The 20,984-nt window shown below is 39.8% G+C and overlaps 1 protein-coding gene across 3 annotated transcripts in view; it reads left to right on the top strand.

Annotated features, from left to right (window-relative positions):
* The window catches only part of LOC105482194 (DnaJ heat shock protein family (Hsp40) member C5 beta), an 81,046-nt gene that overhangs the window by 27,908 nt on the left and 32,154 nt on the right, over positions 1–20,984 (top strand). For all 3 annotated transcript variants that reach the window (XM_071068162.1, XM_011742201.3, XM_011742202.3), the window contains exon 3: positions 861–996. In XM_071068162.1, the coding sequence (XP_070924263.1) occupies positions 878–996 (119 nt within the window). In that variant the 5' untranslated portion in view covers positions 861–877. The remainder of the gene's footprint in view (positions 1–860; positions 997–20,984) is intronic.

Genomic DNA, 20,984 nt, shown 5'->3' with positions numbered 1-20,984 from the left:
GAAAAGCTAAATGGCTAATAAGAAAATTATCTACTACTATGATCTCTGGCCAGAACACCCCAAAAGGCATTTGTTAAGATGGCCTAGATGGCCTCTAACTCTATATTCTGTAGTCCTAGGATTTGAATTATTATGTCGATTTGTTTATTTATTTGACAAACAAAAATTGTGTATATTTATGGTGTACAGTGTGATGTTTTGCCTTATGTGTACATACATGATGGAATGGTTAAGGTAAGCTAATTGCTAAGGTAAGCAAACACATTAGCTCATTTCTCTTTTTGTTGTGTGGTAAGAACACTTAAAATCTACTCTCCTAGCTATTTTCACATACATATATAATATACTGTTATTGACTATTGTCACCAAGTTGTACAACAGATTTCTTGAACTTATTCCTCCTATTTAACTGAAATTTAGCCTAATTTGGACAACATCCCCCAGCCACTGCTTGCCCCATATCCACCACTTCCATTGCTGGCTAAATTTGGAAAATATATGAAAAAGAAGTTAAGCAAATTCCAGAAAAAAATAGAAGACCAAAAAGCTCTACATTTGCCCGGCCTGTGAGGATTGATTCTCAACAATTCTGAATTCACTGGGTGTTTAGATGACATTTTGCTTCTATTTAACCGTGTGGATGAAGCCCTGTTCCATTTGCATGGCTGCCTGTACCCTTTAACACCCTGATTCAGAGCTCTGCTTTTGGCTCTCCTAACCCTTTTCTCCCCTCTTTTTGCAGTTGGTACACAAATATTCTTTAGATTGTCATTTTCCAAAAGGTCAAAAATGAGCTGTCTTCCCCTTTAGAGAGTGGGAAGTAGTGTGCATAACCTTCATGGCTATTTTCTCTCTTTTAGTTTTGCAGCCTTAGAAAATGGCATGTAATGTACCTAACCAAAGACAGCGGACTCTGTCAACAACAGGAGAAGCTCTATACGAAATTCTTGGTCTGCGTAAGGGAGCATCAAATGAAGAAATTAAGAAAACCTACAGGTACAGAGTTCAATGGTGACTTTTCTTGTGCTACTAGTGATAGTTATTTTGTGACTGGTAGGTGCCTCCATTAAAGACATAAGCTTCTTGCTAAGACCAGGTAATCCAAATTTTAGATCTAATGTTCCCTGCTCTACAACATAGGAGTGAGGAATGGACAGGCATGGCACTGATTTTATGGAAGAACTCACTGATGATGCTGGGCCTTAGGAAAGGGCAGCCTATGTCTTAGACCTGCAGTGAGAGAGAGAGAGAGAGAGAGAGAGAGAGAGAGACAGAGAGAGAAATGAGTGAACCGACCACAACCAATCGCTGTCATTTTTTTTTTCCTTCTTTGACAGTCTCAGTCTGTCGCCCAGGCTGGAGTGCAGTGGCTCAATCTTGGCTTACTCCAACCTCCGCCTCCCGGGTTCAAGCAATTCTCTGCCTCAGCATCCCAAGTAGCTGGGATTACAGACACGTGCCACGATACCCAGCTAATTTTTTTTTTTTTTTTTTTTTTTTGTAGAGACGGGGTTTCACCATGTTGGCCAGGCTGGTCTTGAACTCCTGACCTCAGGTGATTTGCCCACCTTGGCCTCCCAAAGTGCTGGGGTTACAGGTATGAGTCACTGCACCCTGCCAACCACTGTCATTTAACCCATCTGATATAGCGTCACTGAGTCAGGTAGAGGAATTCTTTTTTAATAAAAGGAGTTGGGTGGAATGCTGTATTTGTAAGCCATATTTCTCAAGCCCTTACTTTTGAGCTTTTATAGTCTAGTTCCAAGTTAGTTATTTCTGGAAAACTTTGAAAAAGACATTTCAAAGTTTTTATTTTAAGTATCCAAGGAATAAAAAAATATTGAGGGAGAAATGCCACTACTACAACCCAAACATATGAGGGAAGCTGTAAAATTAAAGTCGAAGGGACAAATCCCCAACTCAAAACACACAAAAAAATCATCTGCTTCTACACCGAAGTCTAGAAAGGCATATCAGTGACAGAAGAAACACTAGTTCAGGGCTTCCTACTCCAGGAGATATTCTGCACTGGCGCTGTAGTATGTCAGTCCTCTAAGAATTCCATGATGAGTTTAATGAATTTCTCAAAATTCTGATATTTGTCCCACCTGTAAGGCATGTAGCCTGTCCGATACTTGTCTTGACAATGTTTTGGGACCTCATAGGGCATTTTGAGGTATTTAACTGTCTCTTGGCTAGTTGGAGGAAGAAAGATGTGTGGACTTTAACCACCTTCGGGACAAGGCAGCTGCTTTCAGAGAGAGAAAATCTTTCCAGGAGAGTGTTTGTTTGTTTGCTTGTTTGTTTAGAGATAGGGCATCACTTTTGTCACCCAGGCTGAAGTGCAGTGGTCTGATCACAGCTCACTGCAGCCTCGAACCCCTGGGCTCAAGCAATCCTCCCACCTCAGCCTGCTGAGTAGCTAGGACTTCAGGCTAGCTACTCAGGCTATCAGGACCACCAGGCCTAGCTAATTTTTTGAAATTACCTTTTTAAAAAGATGGGATCTTGCTTTGTTGTCCAGGCTGGTCTTGAACCCCCAGCTTCAAGTAATCCTCCCACTTTGGCCTCCCAAAGTGCCAGAAGAGCCTTGACAGTTTCACATTGAAGCCTAAATTTGCTAAGACTCAGGTTCTTTCTTACATATAGTTTTAAGTAGATGAAACAACCAGAAACTTTTAACTTGTGATACTCTACCATGAAGGTCACGGTGATAACAGAAATAGTGGAATAATCTGTGCTTGTAAGCATTTAAGATACACCTGTGGGTTTTGGTGACTGATGATTAAACTGTTTTCCAACTTGCAAAAGATATGTTGAGTACAAAACTAATTTGCTTATTGTAGAGAATTTGCAAATTACCAAAAATGAAGGCAATAACATTTATCCATAATCCTACCTCTAGTAATAATTATCATTATTATTTTGTTTCTTTCCAGTCTTTTTTTTTTCTATCTAGAAAAGACATTTAAAAATCAGGTTGTATTAGTCTATATTCTTCAACTACCTCTTTTTTATTTTATTTTTATTTATTTATTTATTTATTTATTTATTTATTTATTTATTTATTTCTGAGATGGAGTTTCACTCTTGTTGCCCAGGCTGGAGTGTAATGGCGCGATCTCAACTCACCGCAACGTCCACCTCCCGGGTTCAAGTGATTCTCCTGCCTCAGCCTCCTGAGTAGCTGGGACTACAGGTGCCTGTCACCATGCCCGGCTGATTTTGTATTTTTAGTAGAGATGGGTTTTCTCCATGTTGGTCAGGCTGGTCTTGAACTCCCCACCTCAGGTGATCCTCCCACCTTGGCCTCCTAAAGTGCTGGGATTACAGGCGTGAGCCACTCCGCCTGGACTACTACTGCTTTTTTTTTTTTTTTTTTTTTTTTTTTTTTATTAACAAGGTCTTATCATGAAAATATCTTGATGTTACTAAATAGTCTGATTTTTAATGGTGTTAGTCTATGGTTATTCTGTAATTTGTTTAGTCACATTGCAAGTTGTTATTGAACACATAAGTTCTTTTACTTATTCCTTATACTTAATGTATATATATTACAATGCATATTTTCAATTACTTATTTTCTTATGAGGTAAAAAGCTATGCCTTTATGGGAAAAAAAGAATCAAAGTATAAATAAATTTTCAGATTTTAATCAGTTACTTCTTGATTTAGTCTTGAATTAGGTTTTTTTAACCTATGTGCTTTTTCTTACTGTTCAGAAGTTTAAAATTAGGCAAATTTGTTAGTCATTTCTTTTATGACTTTTGTTTTACCAATTATGGTTAAAAGACCTCTTGCAATTACAACACTATAAAAATATTCACCTTATCTTCTTCTGGCACATTTATGATTTTGCTTTGACACTAAATCTTGATCCAATTGAGGTTTATTTTGGCATATTTCATATGCCAAAATATGAAAAAGGAATGAGGTCAAATTCCAGATCTAATTTTTTTCCAAATCCTTAGCCCACTAATACTTATTGAGTCTCTATATTTATCTATTAATGGGAAATTCTCTGGGTTTGGATTGGAACCTTCACCACTGGCAAACTGTAGGACTGAAATGCCTTTGAGAAGCATGTTTTGAAGAAGAAATGACAATGGTGCGAACTGCAATTTGGAACCAAATGGTTACATGAAAATGGTAGAGTCTGATCAAAGTGAATATCAATCTTCTAGTTTATATTTCCCTTAAGGTGCTAGGGAGAGAAAAGTCTTTGCTTTTCCATCTTGCCCTAGACCTATCCAGAGGAGTGTGCCTGGGAGCTGCCCACACCTGTTGGTGGACGTCCTTGGCTGAAGATCACTGAATTTGACTGAAGGCTTCAGGCTGGGACACTATGCTGGGGGAGGGGAGGTGGGAGGGAATGCCATAATTGCATTGTCAGTTAACTAATTTTTGTAATAACTACAAAACTGCTCCCCAAAACGGGGAGGGAAAAAAGTGACATCCAACTTCCTTGTAATTTTTAAAATCCACTTTACTTTAAAAATGTGACTCTTAATTGTCTTTATTAATTTTGTAAGCTAAAATTTCAGGTCATATGTTAATTAAGGCATTAATTATGCTGAGTTGTTTGCAAATTTAACAATTACAACATAAAGTCTATTCATGTAATTAGTGTCTTGCTATTAATTTTGTTTTAATGTGATACAAATATTATTTTTTCAGGTGATTAGGGTACTAGTATGCTGCCAAAAGCATCTACTTCTCCCTAAATTACATATTTGTATTCTGCAAGTTATTCAAAATGTATGAGCAAGCTGGAAATCCACTGAGACTATTATTCTTATATTGTGGGATCTGGATCAAAGCAGTCACAATATAGTGAAATTAAAAATCAGTGAAATTTAATAAAATTACCAACTGTTGAATCCATACACAACTTGGCCACTGTTATAATATTTGGCTGTGCTCTTGAAAACAAGGCTGAGTTAGAAGACTTCTTTCTTCTTTTGCATTTTATTTTTAAAAAGATAATCTTTCATTTGATTAAAATGAAAACAGGTATATAAAAAAGTCTTTCTCTTACCTCATATCCCCCAAATCACTTCCCCAGGGGAAGCAATATTATCAATTCTTTGTGTACCCTTCTAGAGAGATCTTATGTCTAAATAAGCATATATAGGCCAGGCACGGTGGCTCACACCTGTAATCTCAGAACTTTGGGAGGCCGAGGCAGGTGGATCACTTGAGGTCAGGAGTTTGAGACCAGCCTGGCCAACATGGCAAAACCCTATCTCTACTAAAAATATAAAAATTAGCTGGGCATGGTGATGCATGCCTGTAATCCCAGCTGCTCTGGAGGCTGAGGCAAGAGAATCGCTTGAACCTGGGAGGCAGAGGTTGCAGTGAGCCGAGAACCGAGATCATGCTGCTGTACTTCAGCCTGGGCGACAGAGTGAGACTGTGTCTCGGAATAAATAAATAAGCATATATACAGAACTTCCAGTCTAAGCAAGATGGTGTAGATTTTTCTCTCCCTGCTAAGCACACCTAAAAACCTTGGAAATATAACACAAGAGACAACCAAAAGAGAACTCTGAAAGGTAGAAAGAGGAAGGTTAATTGGTCAGAAATCCTAGGTCACAGCAGCAGGGCATTTTATAATCCCCTCCATCCCAACCCAACAAAAGATAACCCAGGCCCAGCTTTTCCCAATACCCAATCTAGCAAGAGAAGGCATCCAGTTAACCTTATTCTTCCTCCAAATTGAACAGAAGTCCTGCCAACAACATTAGACAAGTCCCACAGAAACAGCAAGTGGCATCAACTGAAAGCCCTCCATCAACATCTTGCCGGGGAAGTGCTCTCTTTTCCCACCACCAGTCTGGGACTCCTGTTTCTCACCTAGAGACCCCACTTGGCAGAGGACGTTAGTAAGGAGGATTCCACCACAAGCACCCAGCCCAGGAATGCTTCTGTCCCCACAGGCTGGAGACTCCCTTCCTTCAACTAAAGGCACCTGGTTCCTCAGCTACTACCAACAAGGAGTGTTGGGAGCCTCAGAAGCAGGAGACAAACCAAACAAACCGAAGAAGCACCGTAAAGACTCTGAAAAGCAGATTGTTATTGGAACCACTCACAAAAGTAGGCTAGAACCTGCATGCTAAACCTAAAGAAGGGGACTGCCTGCTAAAATAAAACAATTTAAATAGAAACCAGAATCTCCCAATATGATAGCCAAAATATCCAGATACAAACAAAATCACCCATCCTACAAAGAAGCGAGAAAATCATAACTTGAATAAGAAAAGAAAATCAGCTAACTCCTGTGCTGAGATGAACCAGATGTTGGAACCATCTGAAAAGCATTTTAAAGTAACCATCATAAAATAATTCAATGAGTAATGACAAGTAATGACATTATAAAATAATTCAACAAGTAATGCTTCTCTTGAAGCAAGTAAAAAAATGGAATTCCCAGTGAAGAAATAGGAGTTACAAAAAAGAACCAAATGGAAACTACAGAACAACAACAAAAAAAAAACCATAAATAATAAAACTAACTGGATAAGATTAATAGTACAGTGGAGATGACAGAGAATAGAAATTGAGGACAGATCAATAGAATGTGCCCGATCTGAATAATCGATAAGCAATAAACTGAAAACAGAGCCTCAGAAACCTGTGGGACAATAACAAAGACCCAACATTTATAGCATTGCCGTCCTAGATGGAGAGGAGTGAAACAATGGGACTAAAAGAGTACTCAGAGAAGTAATGGCTGGAAATTGCCCACATTAGGCAAAAGATAGAAACCTACAGACTTAAGAGGCTGAGAGAACTCCAACAGGATAAACCCAAAGCAATCCATGACAAGAACATTATAATTAAACTTCTGAAAACTAAAGACAAAGAAAAAAATGTGGAAGCAGTCAGGGAGAAACAATGCATGGCCAAACACCCATTTGAATGGCAGCATATTTCTCATCTAAAGCAACAGAAGCCTGAAGAAAGTGACAAAACATTTTTCAAGTGATGAAAGAGAAGAACTGTCAGCAGAAAATTCTATATCTGGTGAAACTGTATTTCAGGAGTGAAGGGGAAATACGTTCTCACATAAAGGAAATCTAAAAGAATTTGTCACTAGCAGATCTCCTCTTAAAGAATGGCTAAAGGAAGTTCTTCAAAAGAAAGGAAATGATAAAGGAAGGAATCTTAGGCGATCAGGAAGAAGGAAAGAACAAGGGAGAAAGCAGAAATATGGGAAAATACAAGAGACTGTCCTTTTCCTAGTGAGTTTTCATGTATGATGATTGGGACGAAATTTATAATACCATGTGATACTCAAAACAATGATATTTAAAACCGGGAGGATAAAGCAGCCAAAGTGGGAGTAAGGTTTGCACCTTCACTCAAACTGATATCAATAGATTGTGATGTCACACACACATACACATATATAATACCCAGTCACTGGGAAACCCACACAAAATGACACGTTCCAATACACACAAATAAATCAACATGGAATCCTAAAAATGTTCAAATAACCCACAGGAAGACAAGAAAAAAGAACAAGAAAAATGAGAAACAAATGAAACAAACAGAAAATTTTAAATCTATTTCAACAGCCTACCATCTCCCCAATTGTCCAAGTCCCATTATCTAAAATTTGTAGGCTTAAACCCTCACATAATAATTATATTGTGTAAACAGCCTAAGCATATATGTTATATTTTCCTTTCTTCTACCCATGGTGGTGTGTTCTCCCTCCTAGCCTGTACTTTGTATTTTCTTAACAACATATCTTAAAGATAATTCTAAGGAATGATCAGTTCATGAAAGGATTTCTCATTCTTTTCATATTACCATGTAGAATTCCATGACATGGATGTCCCATGGCTTAATTAGTTTCCTAAGGATAGATATTTAGGTTGTTTCCCATCAAGGCTGTCTTTTTAAAACCAACTTTTCACCTCTCGGAGAGGGAAACCCCATAGTCCAGAAAGGTAGATAGAGGTGGGGAAAAAGAAACAATCTTGATTCCTGATCCCTTTTCAGTATTTGCATGTCCTGATCCCAGATTCCTAGAGCAAGAATCTCATGGATCCAGCCAGATCAGATGCCCATTCACGTCTAACTAGCTCTGATTCAGGGAATCACAGCTTCCCACTATCACTTAGCAAGGAGGTGCGATCCAACTTTTACCGGAAGGGAAAGGGACAGTGTTCTCTAAAAAAGGGGACAAAGTTGGGAAAGAAATTATCAGTATCTCCAGTTCTTCATTCTTTTACAGAATTAACCATAAACAGCAGCCTCAAAGACCTATCTCAGTCCCTCCCATGTCTATTTGTAGATCTTTATCATAGAGTCTTCCTGTGAATAAAGCACTTTTTCCTATGTCATCTGAAACTCAACCTTATGTCATTAGTCAGCTGATAAAATGGAGTCCCCAGCTACCTCAAAGGACAGCTGGGAAAGGTGACAAGAGGAAGGCTTTTACTGTGCCAATCCATCAGGTATTGAAGTTCTTGCCTTATTGACATTTTGTGAAGAGAAATGAGATCATTTTTTTTTCAAGGGACGCCAAGCTCTTTGTGGCAAAGCACAGTGAAAATACCAGGTACTATTGTGAATGAACAAATATCCAAGTCTAAAATTATCCTGCCCTTTGGTGCTGCTGTTCCAAAACCATTTATCTAACATAAGATGAATTTGTGATCCAAGTCAAAAGTGGCATATCACAGGGTGAAACTCATGGTATAGTGTCATCCAGAGCCTTCATTATGGAATAAATCTTCCTTTAGTATTGCAGATCATAATCATCCCAAAGGGATTGAAGTCTTAGGCTCATTTAATCTGATTTTATCATTGCTAGATCATGTCACTTAATCTGACCAGTATTTGCCTGAGATAAGCAAATATTTTACCCTCTTCTCCCACTGCCTAAAAGTCTTAAGTCTCCCCCTTATCATGCTGTCTGAAGGATACTTATTTGAGTTAATCTTTTAAAATTCAGATAGACCTAAAATGATGGAGGTTATCCATCATTCATACATTTGCCTGAACTTTAAACTGACATGTTTTGCCTTTCCACCTAATTTAGATATTGCTCCAAGAGCCAACAGGAATTTTGAGTTAGAAAGCTAGTGAAGGAAGTGAGGAGAAGGGAGAGTCACTAGTGGACGGTGGGATGATTGAACAATTGGGGAGATGGGAGACTGCTGAAATAAGGAACTCAAAGACTGCTCTCTATATAACCTCAATACTCAGGCTCAAGACCCTTTCAAGTGACTTGAGAACTTGGGTTCACTGCAGTCTCTGCCATCCTTCTTCTAGAAGTCTCCTCTGAGGAAGCCTTCCAGGGCCTGGGAGCCAGTTCATCTCCATGTAGTGGCATTGTCCACCAAGCCATGTTGCCACCCTGTAGCTGATGCTGCTTTGCCATTTGCTATGTTGGCATGTCCACGGTCACTGCTAGACACAGCCCTGGGTGCTAGACTCTGCTGCTACAGCTCCCCTGCCACTCAGCTGCACCTCCCTGCCAGGCATGGTAGGCGCAGCTGGTGCTCCTTGCCAACCACTCAGTCCCCAAATCCTCTGACCGCTCCTTCAGGCCCAGAAGCCTTTTCTGCTGTTTACCTTGAGAGCCGAGGGAGCACCAAAGCCTGCTGGGCTGTACCTCTGGCAGGGATGAGGCTGGGCTTAGGGGATGGCTCCCTCCCTCCTCTTTGTGATATGCTCTGTTAGAGCCCCCTGTGAGTTCAAAGCATGGTAGAAAAGCTCCTTCCAGTTTTCCATGTAGCTCTCTTTTTCTCTAGGACCCAGACACATGCTCAGGGGGTGAGCCAGACACTAGCAGTAGTGTCGCTCTGCTTAGACTCTCAATCTTATCCAACAGTCCCCCCTGCTCCTGTGTCAAGGTCTTCACACCTGGCTCTTTCTTTCCTAAGAGGCATTCTTTTCCAGAAGATTCTACAATTCCCTCCCCAGCCTAAGAGAGGTTTGTGTCAGTCTGTCCCACTGGTTCTTTAGATGTACCCAGCTGGGGCTGCCACAGTCATGGCTTGGATTCCTTTCTGGAAGCCTCTTCAGCTCTGTGGAACTTCTGGGAGGCCATTGCTACCAGTTTTCCAAACACATCCTGATGTGCCCTAACCCCGAGCAGTGAACAATGGGCGATAATGACTCAAAGAGCAGCCCTACCATATTCCTGCAGCAAGGCCACCCGATTCTGTGTTGAAACAGGTAAATAAAATGTGTCATCTTACTGTTTGTTGCTCAGCAAGTACTGTGGGTGTATGATTAGATTTCCTGTTTTCTTGTTGGTACATAAAGGACCTTCACTCCAAAGTCATTAGATTGTTGATCCATACTGCTACCTAATGATAGCAGAAGCCAAGAAGGCTGATCAGAGCACGTAACAACCACCAGTATGTCTAGAGTCTCTGACACTATCAATGGCTTTATACCAGCAAGTCTTGTTCATTATTCAACGAATATGTGTTGAGCACCGCCTCTGTGTTGGCCACTGTCCTAGGTACTGAGAAAATAGCAGTCAACAAAACAGACCAAATTCCTGCTTCCTTAAACCTGTTCTAAATAGGGCCAGGGAAAGGGGGAGGCTTAATAATGAGCAAATAAGTAAGACACACAGCATATCAGATGTTGCTAAATGCTGTGAAGAAAAGCAGAAGAGGGTAGGGAGTGTTAGGAGTGTGTAGGAAGTTCCACATTCTCTTTGAGATGTTCACATAAACACTAACATCACTCAATTGAAATGTATCCTAAATATAATGTAGCAGTTAAGAGCACAAGATATTTCTGAGTGTGGTGGTGCTTGCCTATAGTCCTAGCTACTCAGGAGGCTGAGGTGGGAGGGTCTCTTGAGCCCAGGAGTTTGAGGCTGTAGTATGCTATGACTGAGCCTGTGAATAGCAACTGCACTCCAGCCTGGGCAACACAACAAGATCCCATATCTAAAAAAGAGTGCAAGATATTCGGAAAGACCTGAATTCAACTCACTTTTCTCAGCCTCATTCTCTTCATAAGTAAAGTGCAGATAATGATCCGATCTCAGAGGGTTGTGGAGGATTACATGAGATGATGCATGCAAAATGTTTAGCCAAAGTCTGGCACATGGGTACTGGGTGCTACAAAGGATACACAAGAGCCTGAGAACCAACCCTACAGAATGGCAGTTTCCAAACTCAGCTAGGGCATGGGTGCAGGGTGGTGTGCCAAGAAGTGTGAGTATGTGAATGAGAGGAATGGATACAGAATGTGTGTGTGTGTGTGTATGCAGGGGATATTTAGATTATGTGACATTTAGATTCCATTGAATACATTTAAAAGAATGTTACAACTGTTTTATTTTAACATGCTGATGTTTATAATATGCTGAAAATTACATTCTTTCCATCTGTTTAATCTTATAAAGAATTTTAGATACCAAGTTAAAAATGTTGAAGGGACACAATTTCTCATTATTAGTTTAAGAGGTGTGTAAGCAAAAAGAATTTAACTGTGGGTGGGGAGGACAAAAGAAACCCAAACATCCCACCCAGAGTGATGACAAGGAGGCATTCAGGTGGCTTCGGGGAGTGGCGGCCTGCGGGGGCACAGCCAAGCACCTTCCTGAGGCCTTTCATTTGCTCCCTGGCCCACTGTGCTGTCCCAGCAGAGCACTGCAGCCTCACAGACAGTAATTCCCTTGCTGCTTTTCTGCCTCTCCCACTCCATCAGTTTCTTGAGGGCAGACACTGGGCCTGGTCTCTCATTGTACTTCCGGCCCTAGCACCATGCTAGTATTTGCTGAATGCAAAAAGGAATTAGACAATATAGAACGTCTGTTTTCTCCCTGATGGTAATCTCAGCTTCTTCAGGACCATTTCTCAAATAATTAGTTTGGTCACTTTGCTGAACAGGGAGTTATTTACTGACCCAGTAAACAGAGGAGGGGCGGATCAGCAGGGAAAGATACTAGTTTCCATTTGGAAACCAGAGAAGTTTTATATGATTCTGGGACCTTCAAGTGAAAAGTAGTTAGGGGATGAGAAAAGGAAAACTGTAAAAAACAGCCAGGTTTGCAATTTAGATAATGTCCCTTCAGTGTTTAAAATCTCATTTGTAACATAAACATTGGTTTTTATTTGCACCAATACGTACATTTTTGAAGTGGACTAGAAACAAGATTATGATGCCCCAAAATGAGGCTGACTGGTTTCTCTGGCATGCTGGGTGCAAGAGCTAACAAAATCCTGTGTAAGAAAACACGCAAAGATCTAGCTCTTCCTTGGCTTTTTAGAGAGCCACAAAATCGGAGTGAGGCTGGGTGTGGTGGCTCTTGCCTGTAATCCCAGTAATTTAGCAGGCTGAAGTGGGAGGATCAATTGAGCCCAGGAATTTGAGGCTGTAGTGAGCTATGATCATGCCACTGCACTCCAGCTTGGGTGACAGAGCAAGACCCTGTCTCTAAACAAAACAAAACCCTAATTAGAGATTAACTTATAGACAGGCATGGTGGCATGTGCCTGTGGTCCTAGCTATTTGGGAGGCTGAGGTGGGAGGATCTCTTGAGCCCAGGAGTTTGAGGCTGCAGTGAGCCATGATTGCACCACTGCGCTCCAGCCTATGTGGCAGAGTGAGACCCAGACTCTTAAAAAAAAAAAAAATCAAAGTGAACTACTTTGCACATTAGCACTTGGGTCTCTGTGCCTCATAGATAAGCTTAATTTCTCCTTGTTGACAAGGTACCAAGTATTCTGATTCACATGACAGCAGAAGACTCGGTTGACTCTTCTTTTTCATTTGACTTTACATGGAACTTTCTAGAAATTAGCTTCCAATTCTGCAGAAATGAGTTGCCTCAGTGTAGTCCAAAGTGAGGCAAATTCTGTTTTCAAAAGAAGCAGAAAAGAGTGTTATTTCCATAATGATCTGTGGCAACCCCAATCTGTGGTGCTTTTACCCATCTTTATTAGCAATTACAGGTGAAAACAGAGGCTGCTTATGAATAAAGTGTAAATGTCAGGGGAATGCATAGTTAATAGAAGAATTGTAAATATTTACAAGGCAGAGTGATGATTCAAGCTCACAAGATTAATTGACATTAATCTCTATCAAGCACTAATTTGTTTCCTGAGTTCTAAAATCTTCCACTGAAAAGAAGAGTATGTGAGGCCATACTCACAGCCCACTTGGAAGAGTTGTCTTCCGGTGGGCTGCATAACCTCCCTTCTCCCTCGTCAAGTCTTTCACTTGATCGGGCCTCTTAGTTCTTCAAGCAGTGCCAACCTCAGTCATTCCTGGGTGCCGGAATCATTACGATGCACGTCTTTTTACTCACTCATTCACTCAATATCTATTTAGTGTTGGATAATTATTTATATTATACTATGACAGATGAATATACATATTATATATATATATTCATTGTATTCATTAATATGAACCCTATGCTCAACTTCATCTATCCCACTCACTATACTCTCCCTTGTTTTGCTTGTCTTTGAGACATACCTTTTCAGCCTTATTAAATTTTACTCTATGTAGTAAACTCTTTAAATTTATTGGCTCCAGTTTGCATGGTTGTGCAATCTTCTTCAGCAATGCTGGTCAGCACAGAAACAGGAGTGGAATTAGTGGGTGGCTAATGTCATCTTCTTGGGACTGAAACAGGAAATCAGAATGATTAAGGAATTGAGTAAGATGGTTTGAGTAGCATTCAACTGCATGAACACAAGATTCAGCCTGTATGGTTAAGGAAATTGTCAGTGAGACTGCCAGTCTAGAAAAATCGGTCTTATTAGTTTTAAAAAGTGAGTTTGGGGAAAAATGGGTTTAGGAAGAAGAAAGTGAGAGCTTGACATAAAGATCAGAGGATAATGCTGTTTGTTTTTGCACTGAGAAAACTAAAAGACTGGAGACACTGAGAGCCTGCAAAGAGCTATTGGCAGGAACTGCTTCTGAAAACTACCAGGACCTGCTTGGAGCTTTGTCACTGGAGCTTAAGCCAGGAGCCGGCAGGAGGAAGGCCTACAGAGAGCAAGTGCTTACTGAGAGCTTTGACTAGAATCGGTGGCGTGAGCTGTTATTGAAAGTAGGCGACAAGATATCAGACAGAGGAAGTCTATACAGCCACTTCTCCTACACCCCAGTCTTATCCTCCCTTGACCTTCTAGCAGTAGAGATTGCTGGCTTGAAGAAAAACCACAAATGTAAATTTTCCCCCAGGAAACATAGTAAAGTTAGGTGCCCAGAAACTTTTATTGGGAGCTTGAGCCAGATACAGATGTTTTGAACTGTATGCAGCCTACAGATTCTGAGTGAGCTGTGGGGCTGGTAGGTTGTGGGAAAAGGATTATATTATACAGTACACAGAAATCTTAGTGGCTTGCTAAAAGCTGTCAGTGACCCACTGGTGTCAGCAGTTCAGGTCCTCATGCCCTAAAGCAGTGCTTTATGATTGGCATTGGACATGTATTTTATCTATTGTGTTTGCACAAATATTCCAGTTCCTTCTACCTTATTAGGGAGGGTAATGACCTGGCTTTTAATCAGCCATGGGAAAAAATTGTAATGACCAGAAAGCTACCTTAAAAAAAAGATTAAGTATTGTTGTGTTTTTAACACTTACATTTAAAAAATCAAGTATAATGCCTCATAAAGTCAAGTTAATACACATTCTAGTAAAAATTTGGGACAATACTTGTCAAGCGATCATTGAGATACAGTGGTTTCACCATCTCCACTACCACTAGAGGTCAGCACTTGACTCTCCATATGGTTCTGTATGAGGGAAAAGACCAATTCTCTGAAATAGATCATCATCTATGGTTCCTGTTGTTATCTCATGCCATCTGTCTTGAATCACAAAGGTGACTGCATCCCAGAAAATGAGAGAACACTCAAACAATGGCTGGGGTGAGTTGCTCAGATATTCCATCTGCAAATGTGAGAAAATCATAGGATTGTGTAATGTGGCCTTCAGTGTGTCCTCAGTGGGGCCTTGCTGGTCAAAGTACTTGAATCATGTACTATGGTAGCAGGTGTTTCAGAAATAATTACACAGCAGGGGTAGCACTGGCATCACAATCTGCAATTTGAAACCAAATGGTGCCCTGAGCTTTCTATTCTGTCCCTTATGAAGGACAGAAACTAATCCTGGACCAATGGCTCCTGAGTCCCTAAGCCCCGCTAGCATTCTCAGCCACATACTGTACTCAAGCTTCTTGTGGGAGGGCAGTTGTACTAGGTGTAAGTGCATGAAGTGGTTGTAGGGGGTTTGAAGGATTTGGGGGCTGATCAAGGGAAAAGATATGACCACAAGAGGCAGTAACGCATAATAAGCTTTGTTGGTGCTTGGGTGCTTGGATATGGCTGCATGAGAAGGGCCCTCACAGCATAAGACTGCCCAGGGGTTTTCAGTGAAGGGCCACCATCCGGGAGACGAGGGTGAGGGAACTTCTCAGGAAAAGGGGGTCAAAACGGGGGCTTATGGGACTAGTTATGTCATGCAGTAGCATGGCAGGTCTCTGAGTCAGAGAGCTCCAAAGAGCTATAAAAGCTTGAGATCCTATAACCACAAAGCTCTGTCTTATCAAGAGCCAGCAGAAGAGCAGTGAGGTTTTGCAGGGTAGGTAAAGCGGACTGGCTCTACATGGCCAGAAATCTGATGGTTGGGCTATTTTTTAGATAACTGGATGTGTTAAATAGACATTTCTCAAAAGAAGATATACAAATGACCAACAAACATATTAAAAAATGCTCACCATCACTAATCATAAGGGAAATGCAAACTAAAACCACAATGAGATACCACCTTACTCCTGTAAGAATGGTCATTATTAAAAAGTCAAAAAACAATAGATGTTGGCACAGGTGTGGTGAAAAAGGAATGCTTATACATTGCTGGTGGGAATGTAAATTAGTACAACCACTATGGAAGACAGTATTGAGATTTCTTAAAGATCTAAAAATAGACCTACCATCTGATCCAGCAGTCTCACTACTGAACACAATGTATCAATATATCAAAAAGACATGTGCATGCATGTACTTATTGCAGCACAATTGCAAAGATACAGAACCAACCTAAGTGCCCATCAACCAATGGGCTAAAGAAAATGTGATATATATACATCATGGAATACTACTCAGCCATAGAAAAGAGAAAAATAATGTTTTTTTGCAGCAACTTGGATGGAGCTGCAGGCCATTATTCTAAATAGGTAACTCAGGAATTGAAAGCAAAACACCGTATGCTGTCACTTATAAGCTAAGCTATGGATACACAAAAGCATACAGGGTGATATAAGGGACTTCGGAGACTCAGAAGCGGGAGGGTGGAAGGGGGTGAGGGATAAAAAAGTACAATGTGTACTACTCAGGTGTTGGATGCACTAAAATCTCAGACCTCACCACTATACAATTCATCCATGTAACCAAAAACCACCTGTACTCCAAAAGCTATTGAAATTTTAAAAATATTTCAGAATAAATACATAAACAATTCGATGTATAAAAATCCAACTTTGATGCTGGCAGGCTTTTAAGCTACTGGGTTTCAGCCTGTAGTTAAGAAATTTTAAAAAAGCTAGGGGCCAATACACAGAGGCTATCTTTGGCTCATTTGTGTAATAGCATGTAAGGCCTTTGGCGGGATTAACATAGTTGAAAGAAGACAACAAAGACATAAGTAATCATCAGGAGTTTCCTGGTTCTCACTGACTACGTAATTTGTACCAATTGTTCCTCCTGCTGACAGCAACTAGAAAAACTGAAAGAACACACCCCTCCCCCACCCCCGCCCCCCCATATCTTAAAAGCCTTTGAGAGTAAAGAATTACTGCTAACTGGGCCCTGATCTTGGAGAACAGAAGCTGAAAGACTAAGCAGGACTTTAAAAAACAGCCCCACAGAGAAAAGAGGAGACAACTTGGACACTAGCCCAGCAAGGTTGAAGGTCCTGCAATTTTCCTGAGATTCTGAAGTGCTGTAATCCAGGAGAAAGGGTAAACTAGAAGGAAATCATCTGTGGTTGACAATTACGTTGGTGGTCGTCAGCAACCATGCCCACTGGTTTTCATGTCCTTGTGTTGTAACTCATGAATCTGGGATGGCTCTCTGACCCAATTTAACCCATAGAATATGGCAGAAATGATGCTGTGCCTAAATATTAAAGAGGTCTACCAGTTTCTGCTTTTGTTTTAAGCTAGCCACCGTTCAAGAAATTTAACTACCCCCAGACCATCTTGTTGTGAGAAGCCTCACGTAGCCATGAGGAAAAGTCACATGGAAGAGAACAGAGTCCCCCAGACAGCAGCCCTAGCTGAGCTCCCAACCACAGCCAGCACCAACTTATCAGCATATATATGAAGCCACCTTGGGAGCATATCCATCAGCTCCAACTCCTCAGCCAATGCCAAGCAGAGCTGAAAATTGTACCCACCAAGTTCTGCCTAATGACAACATTTGAGCAATTAAATAAAATGCTTGTTGTTTTAAGTTACTAAACTTTAAACTTGACTGTAGTCAGTTACAGAGAAAAAAATAATAAGAACACCAGTCTTGTATGGACTGCAACTGAACTTTGAGTCATCTGAGCAGCCGAGGAAACCTTGATCTTTAATGTTGGATTAAGATGATCTTAGTTTTGCGAAGGCCACAGAAATCTGAAAATAGGAAATAAAAACACTTTCTGGTTTAAGAAAACATATTCTTAGTCCTCAGATTATTTCTTAAATATGTTTTAATGCAATGTTTGCCACAGAGATAAGCATACAAATCAAGACAATATGAACAAGATTTGGCAGAAATAATAGAAACAGAACCATGAGAATTTTAGACATTTGAATGATCAGATACAGATCTTAAAATAATTATCCATGACCAAGAAGATAAAACATGAGGTTGAGATTTTTTTTTTAAATCCTGAAAATTATGGAAAGGGATATTTCAGATTTGCAAAAGAAACAGAAACTCTACAACAGAAAATGCAATCACCAAAGTAAAAAACCCAAAGGTAGGTTTTACCGGGTTAGAGAGTTGACTGGAAGATAGGTCAGAAGAAAATACCAAAAGGATGGAAAATGAAAAAAGACTTAAAAATAGAAGATTTATTAACAAGATAAAAATGAAGTTTCATTAACAAGAAAGAATTACAAAAGGATGAAAAATGGAAAAAGATAAAAAACATAGAAGATGTATTAAGTTAGATATAAGCAAGTGGAGTCTAAAAAGGAGAGTAGAAAGGGAATGGGGAAAAGCCATTTGAAAAAACAACATGGGCCGGGCGCGGTGGCTCAAGCCTGTAATCCCAGCATTTTGGGAGGCCGAGACGGGCGGATCACGAGGTCAGGAGATCAAGACCATCCTGGCTAACACGGTGAAACCCCGTCTCTACTAAAAAAAATACAAAAAACTAGCCGGGCGAGGTGGCGGGCGCCTTTAGTCCCAGCTACTCGGGAAGCTGAGGCGGGAGAATGGCGTGAACCCAGGAGGCGGAGATTGCAGTGAGTCGAGATGGCGCCACTGCACTCCAGCCTGGGGGACAGAGCGAGACGCTGTCTCAAAAAAAAAAAAAAAAGAAAAAACAACATGTCGATATTCCAGGTTCATGAAAGATATTAAACCACATATCCTCAATAAAAGCAAGCAAAATAAATTCAAAGAACCCTATACCCAGGCACATCACAGGAAAACTTCCAAAATCTAAAGATGTAAAGGCTTTATAGCAACCAGAGGAAAAAATACAGATTACTTTTAAAGCACGAGAATTAGAATTACAGCTGATTTTTCAGCCAAGATAACAAAAGCCAGAATACAGTGGACCAAAGTCTTGAATATGATAAAAGAAGATAACATAACCTACAATTCTACATCCAGGGAAATTTTCAAAATTGAGGTGAAATAAAGACATATTAAGTTTTTTTTAAAGAAAGCTGTGAATTAATCCCTAGTGGATTTTTTTCACTTAAAGGAGGTACTAAGAATGTTCATAGACAGAAGGAAAATGATTTCAGATCAACGGTCAGAGATGCAGGAAAGAACTAATAGTAATAACAATGGCAAATATGTGAGTAAATACATGCAAATACTAATTGTATAAAATATCCTTAAATGCTAATTTCATGAAAGAATAATTATTCAGAGCTTGAAAGACTTAGAGAATTAAAGTATATGCTACCAACAACACGTAAGTTAAGAAGAGAGTAACAGTGTCCATGTTCTAAGATTTTTGTATTATTTTGGAGGAAAACAAAAGTACATTAACACTAGTCAAGGATTTTGAAATCTCAAAGGACCCTGAAAAGAATGATAAAAGAATATATAATTTCCAAACCAACAGGGAAAAAAAGTAGAGTAATGAGAAATTAATCCAACAAGAAGGCAAGAAAGGAAAGGGAAAAGAAATACGAGTATATTTTAGAAGGGACAAATAGAATATGGTGACTAAACCTGAAAAATATCAGTAATTATGTTAAAAATAAATATAGACCAAATACTTCAATTAAAAGAAAAAAGTCATTCTGAATAAAAAACCGACATCATATGGTTTTTACAAAAGACACATCTAATATTTAAGAATACAGAAAATTTGAAAATAAAAGGAGGGGCAAAGATGCCATGCAGATGCTTAGCAAAAGAAAGCTGTATAGCTTTATTAAAATTAAAATGAAGACAGAAAGCATTACTACAGATAAAGAGGGATACTTTGTAATGATAAAAATTTGACACCCTCCAAAGTCTAAACCAGGAAGAAGTCTAATCCCTGAATAAACAAATAACAAGTTCTGAAATTGAGGCAGTAATTAACAGCCTACTAACCAAAGAAAGTCCAGGACCAGATGGATTCACAGCCAAATTCTACCAGAGGTACAAAGAGAGCCGGTACCATTCCTTCCGAAAGTATTCCAAACAATAGAAAAAGAGGGAATCATCCCTAACTCATTTTATGAGACCAGCATAATCCTGATACCAAAACCTGGCAGAGACACAACAAAAAAAGAAAATTTCAGGCCAATATCCCTGATGAACATGGATGCGAAAATCCTCAGTAAAATACTAGCAAACCAAATCCAGCAGCACATCAAAAAGCTTATCCACCATGATCAAGTCAGCTTCATCCCTGGGATACAAGGCTGGTTCAACATATGCAAATCAATAAACGTAATCCATCATGTAAACCGAACCAATGACAGAAACCACATGATTATCTCAATAGATGCAGAAAAGGTCTTTGAAAAATTCAACAGCCCTTCATGCTAAAAACTCTCAATAAATGAGGTATTGATGGAATGTATCTCAAGATAATAAGAGCTATTTATGACAGACCTACAGCCAATATCATACTGAATGGGCAAAAACTGGAAGCATTCCCTTTGAAAACCAGCACAAGACAAGGATGCCCTCTCTCACCACTCCTATTCAACATAGCATTGGAAGTTCTGGCCAGGACAATCAGGCAAGAGAAAGCAATAAAGTGTATTCAAATAGGAAGAGAGGAAGTCAAATTGTCCCTGTTTGAAGATGACATGATTGTATATTTAGAAAACCCAATTGCCTCAGCCCAAAACCTCCTTAAGCTGATAAGCAACTTCAGCAAAGTCTCAGGATACAAAATTAATCTGCAAAAATCACAAGCATTCCTATACACCAATAACAGACAGAGAGCCAAATCATAAGTGAACTCCCATTCACAATTGCTAAAAAGAGAATAAAATACCTAGGAATACAACTTACAAGGGATGTGAAGGACTTCTTCAAGGAGAATTACAAACCACTGCTCAAGGAAATAAGAGAGGACACAAACAAATGGGAAAACATTCCATGCTCATGGATAGGAAGAATCAATATTGTGAAAATGGCCATACTGCCCAAAGTAATTTATAGATTCAATGCTGTTCCCATCAAGCTACCACTGACTTTCTTCACAGAATTGGAAAAAATTACTTTAAACTTCATACAGAACCAAAAAAGAGCCTGCATTGCCAAGACAATCCTAAGCCAAAGGCACAAAGCTGGAGGCA

This window comes from Macaca nemestrina, chromosome 8 (assembly GCF_043159975.1).
Source record: "Macaca nemestrina isolate mMacNem1 chromosome 8, mMacNem.hap1, whole genome shotgun sequence".
In the NCBI taxonomy this organism is placed as follows: Eukaryota; Metazoa; Chordata; class Mammalia; order Primates; family Cercopithecidae; genus Macaca; species Macaca nemestrina.
This window is presented reverse-complemented; position numbering and strand designations above follow the sequence as displayed.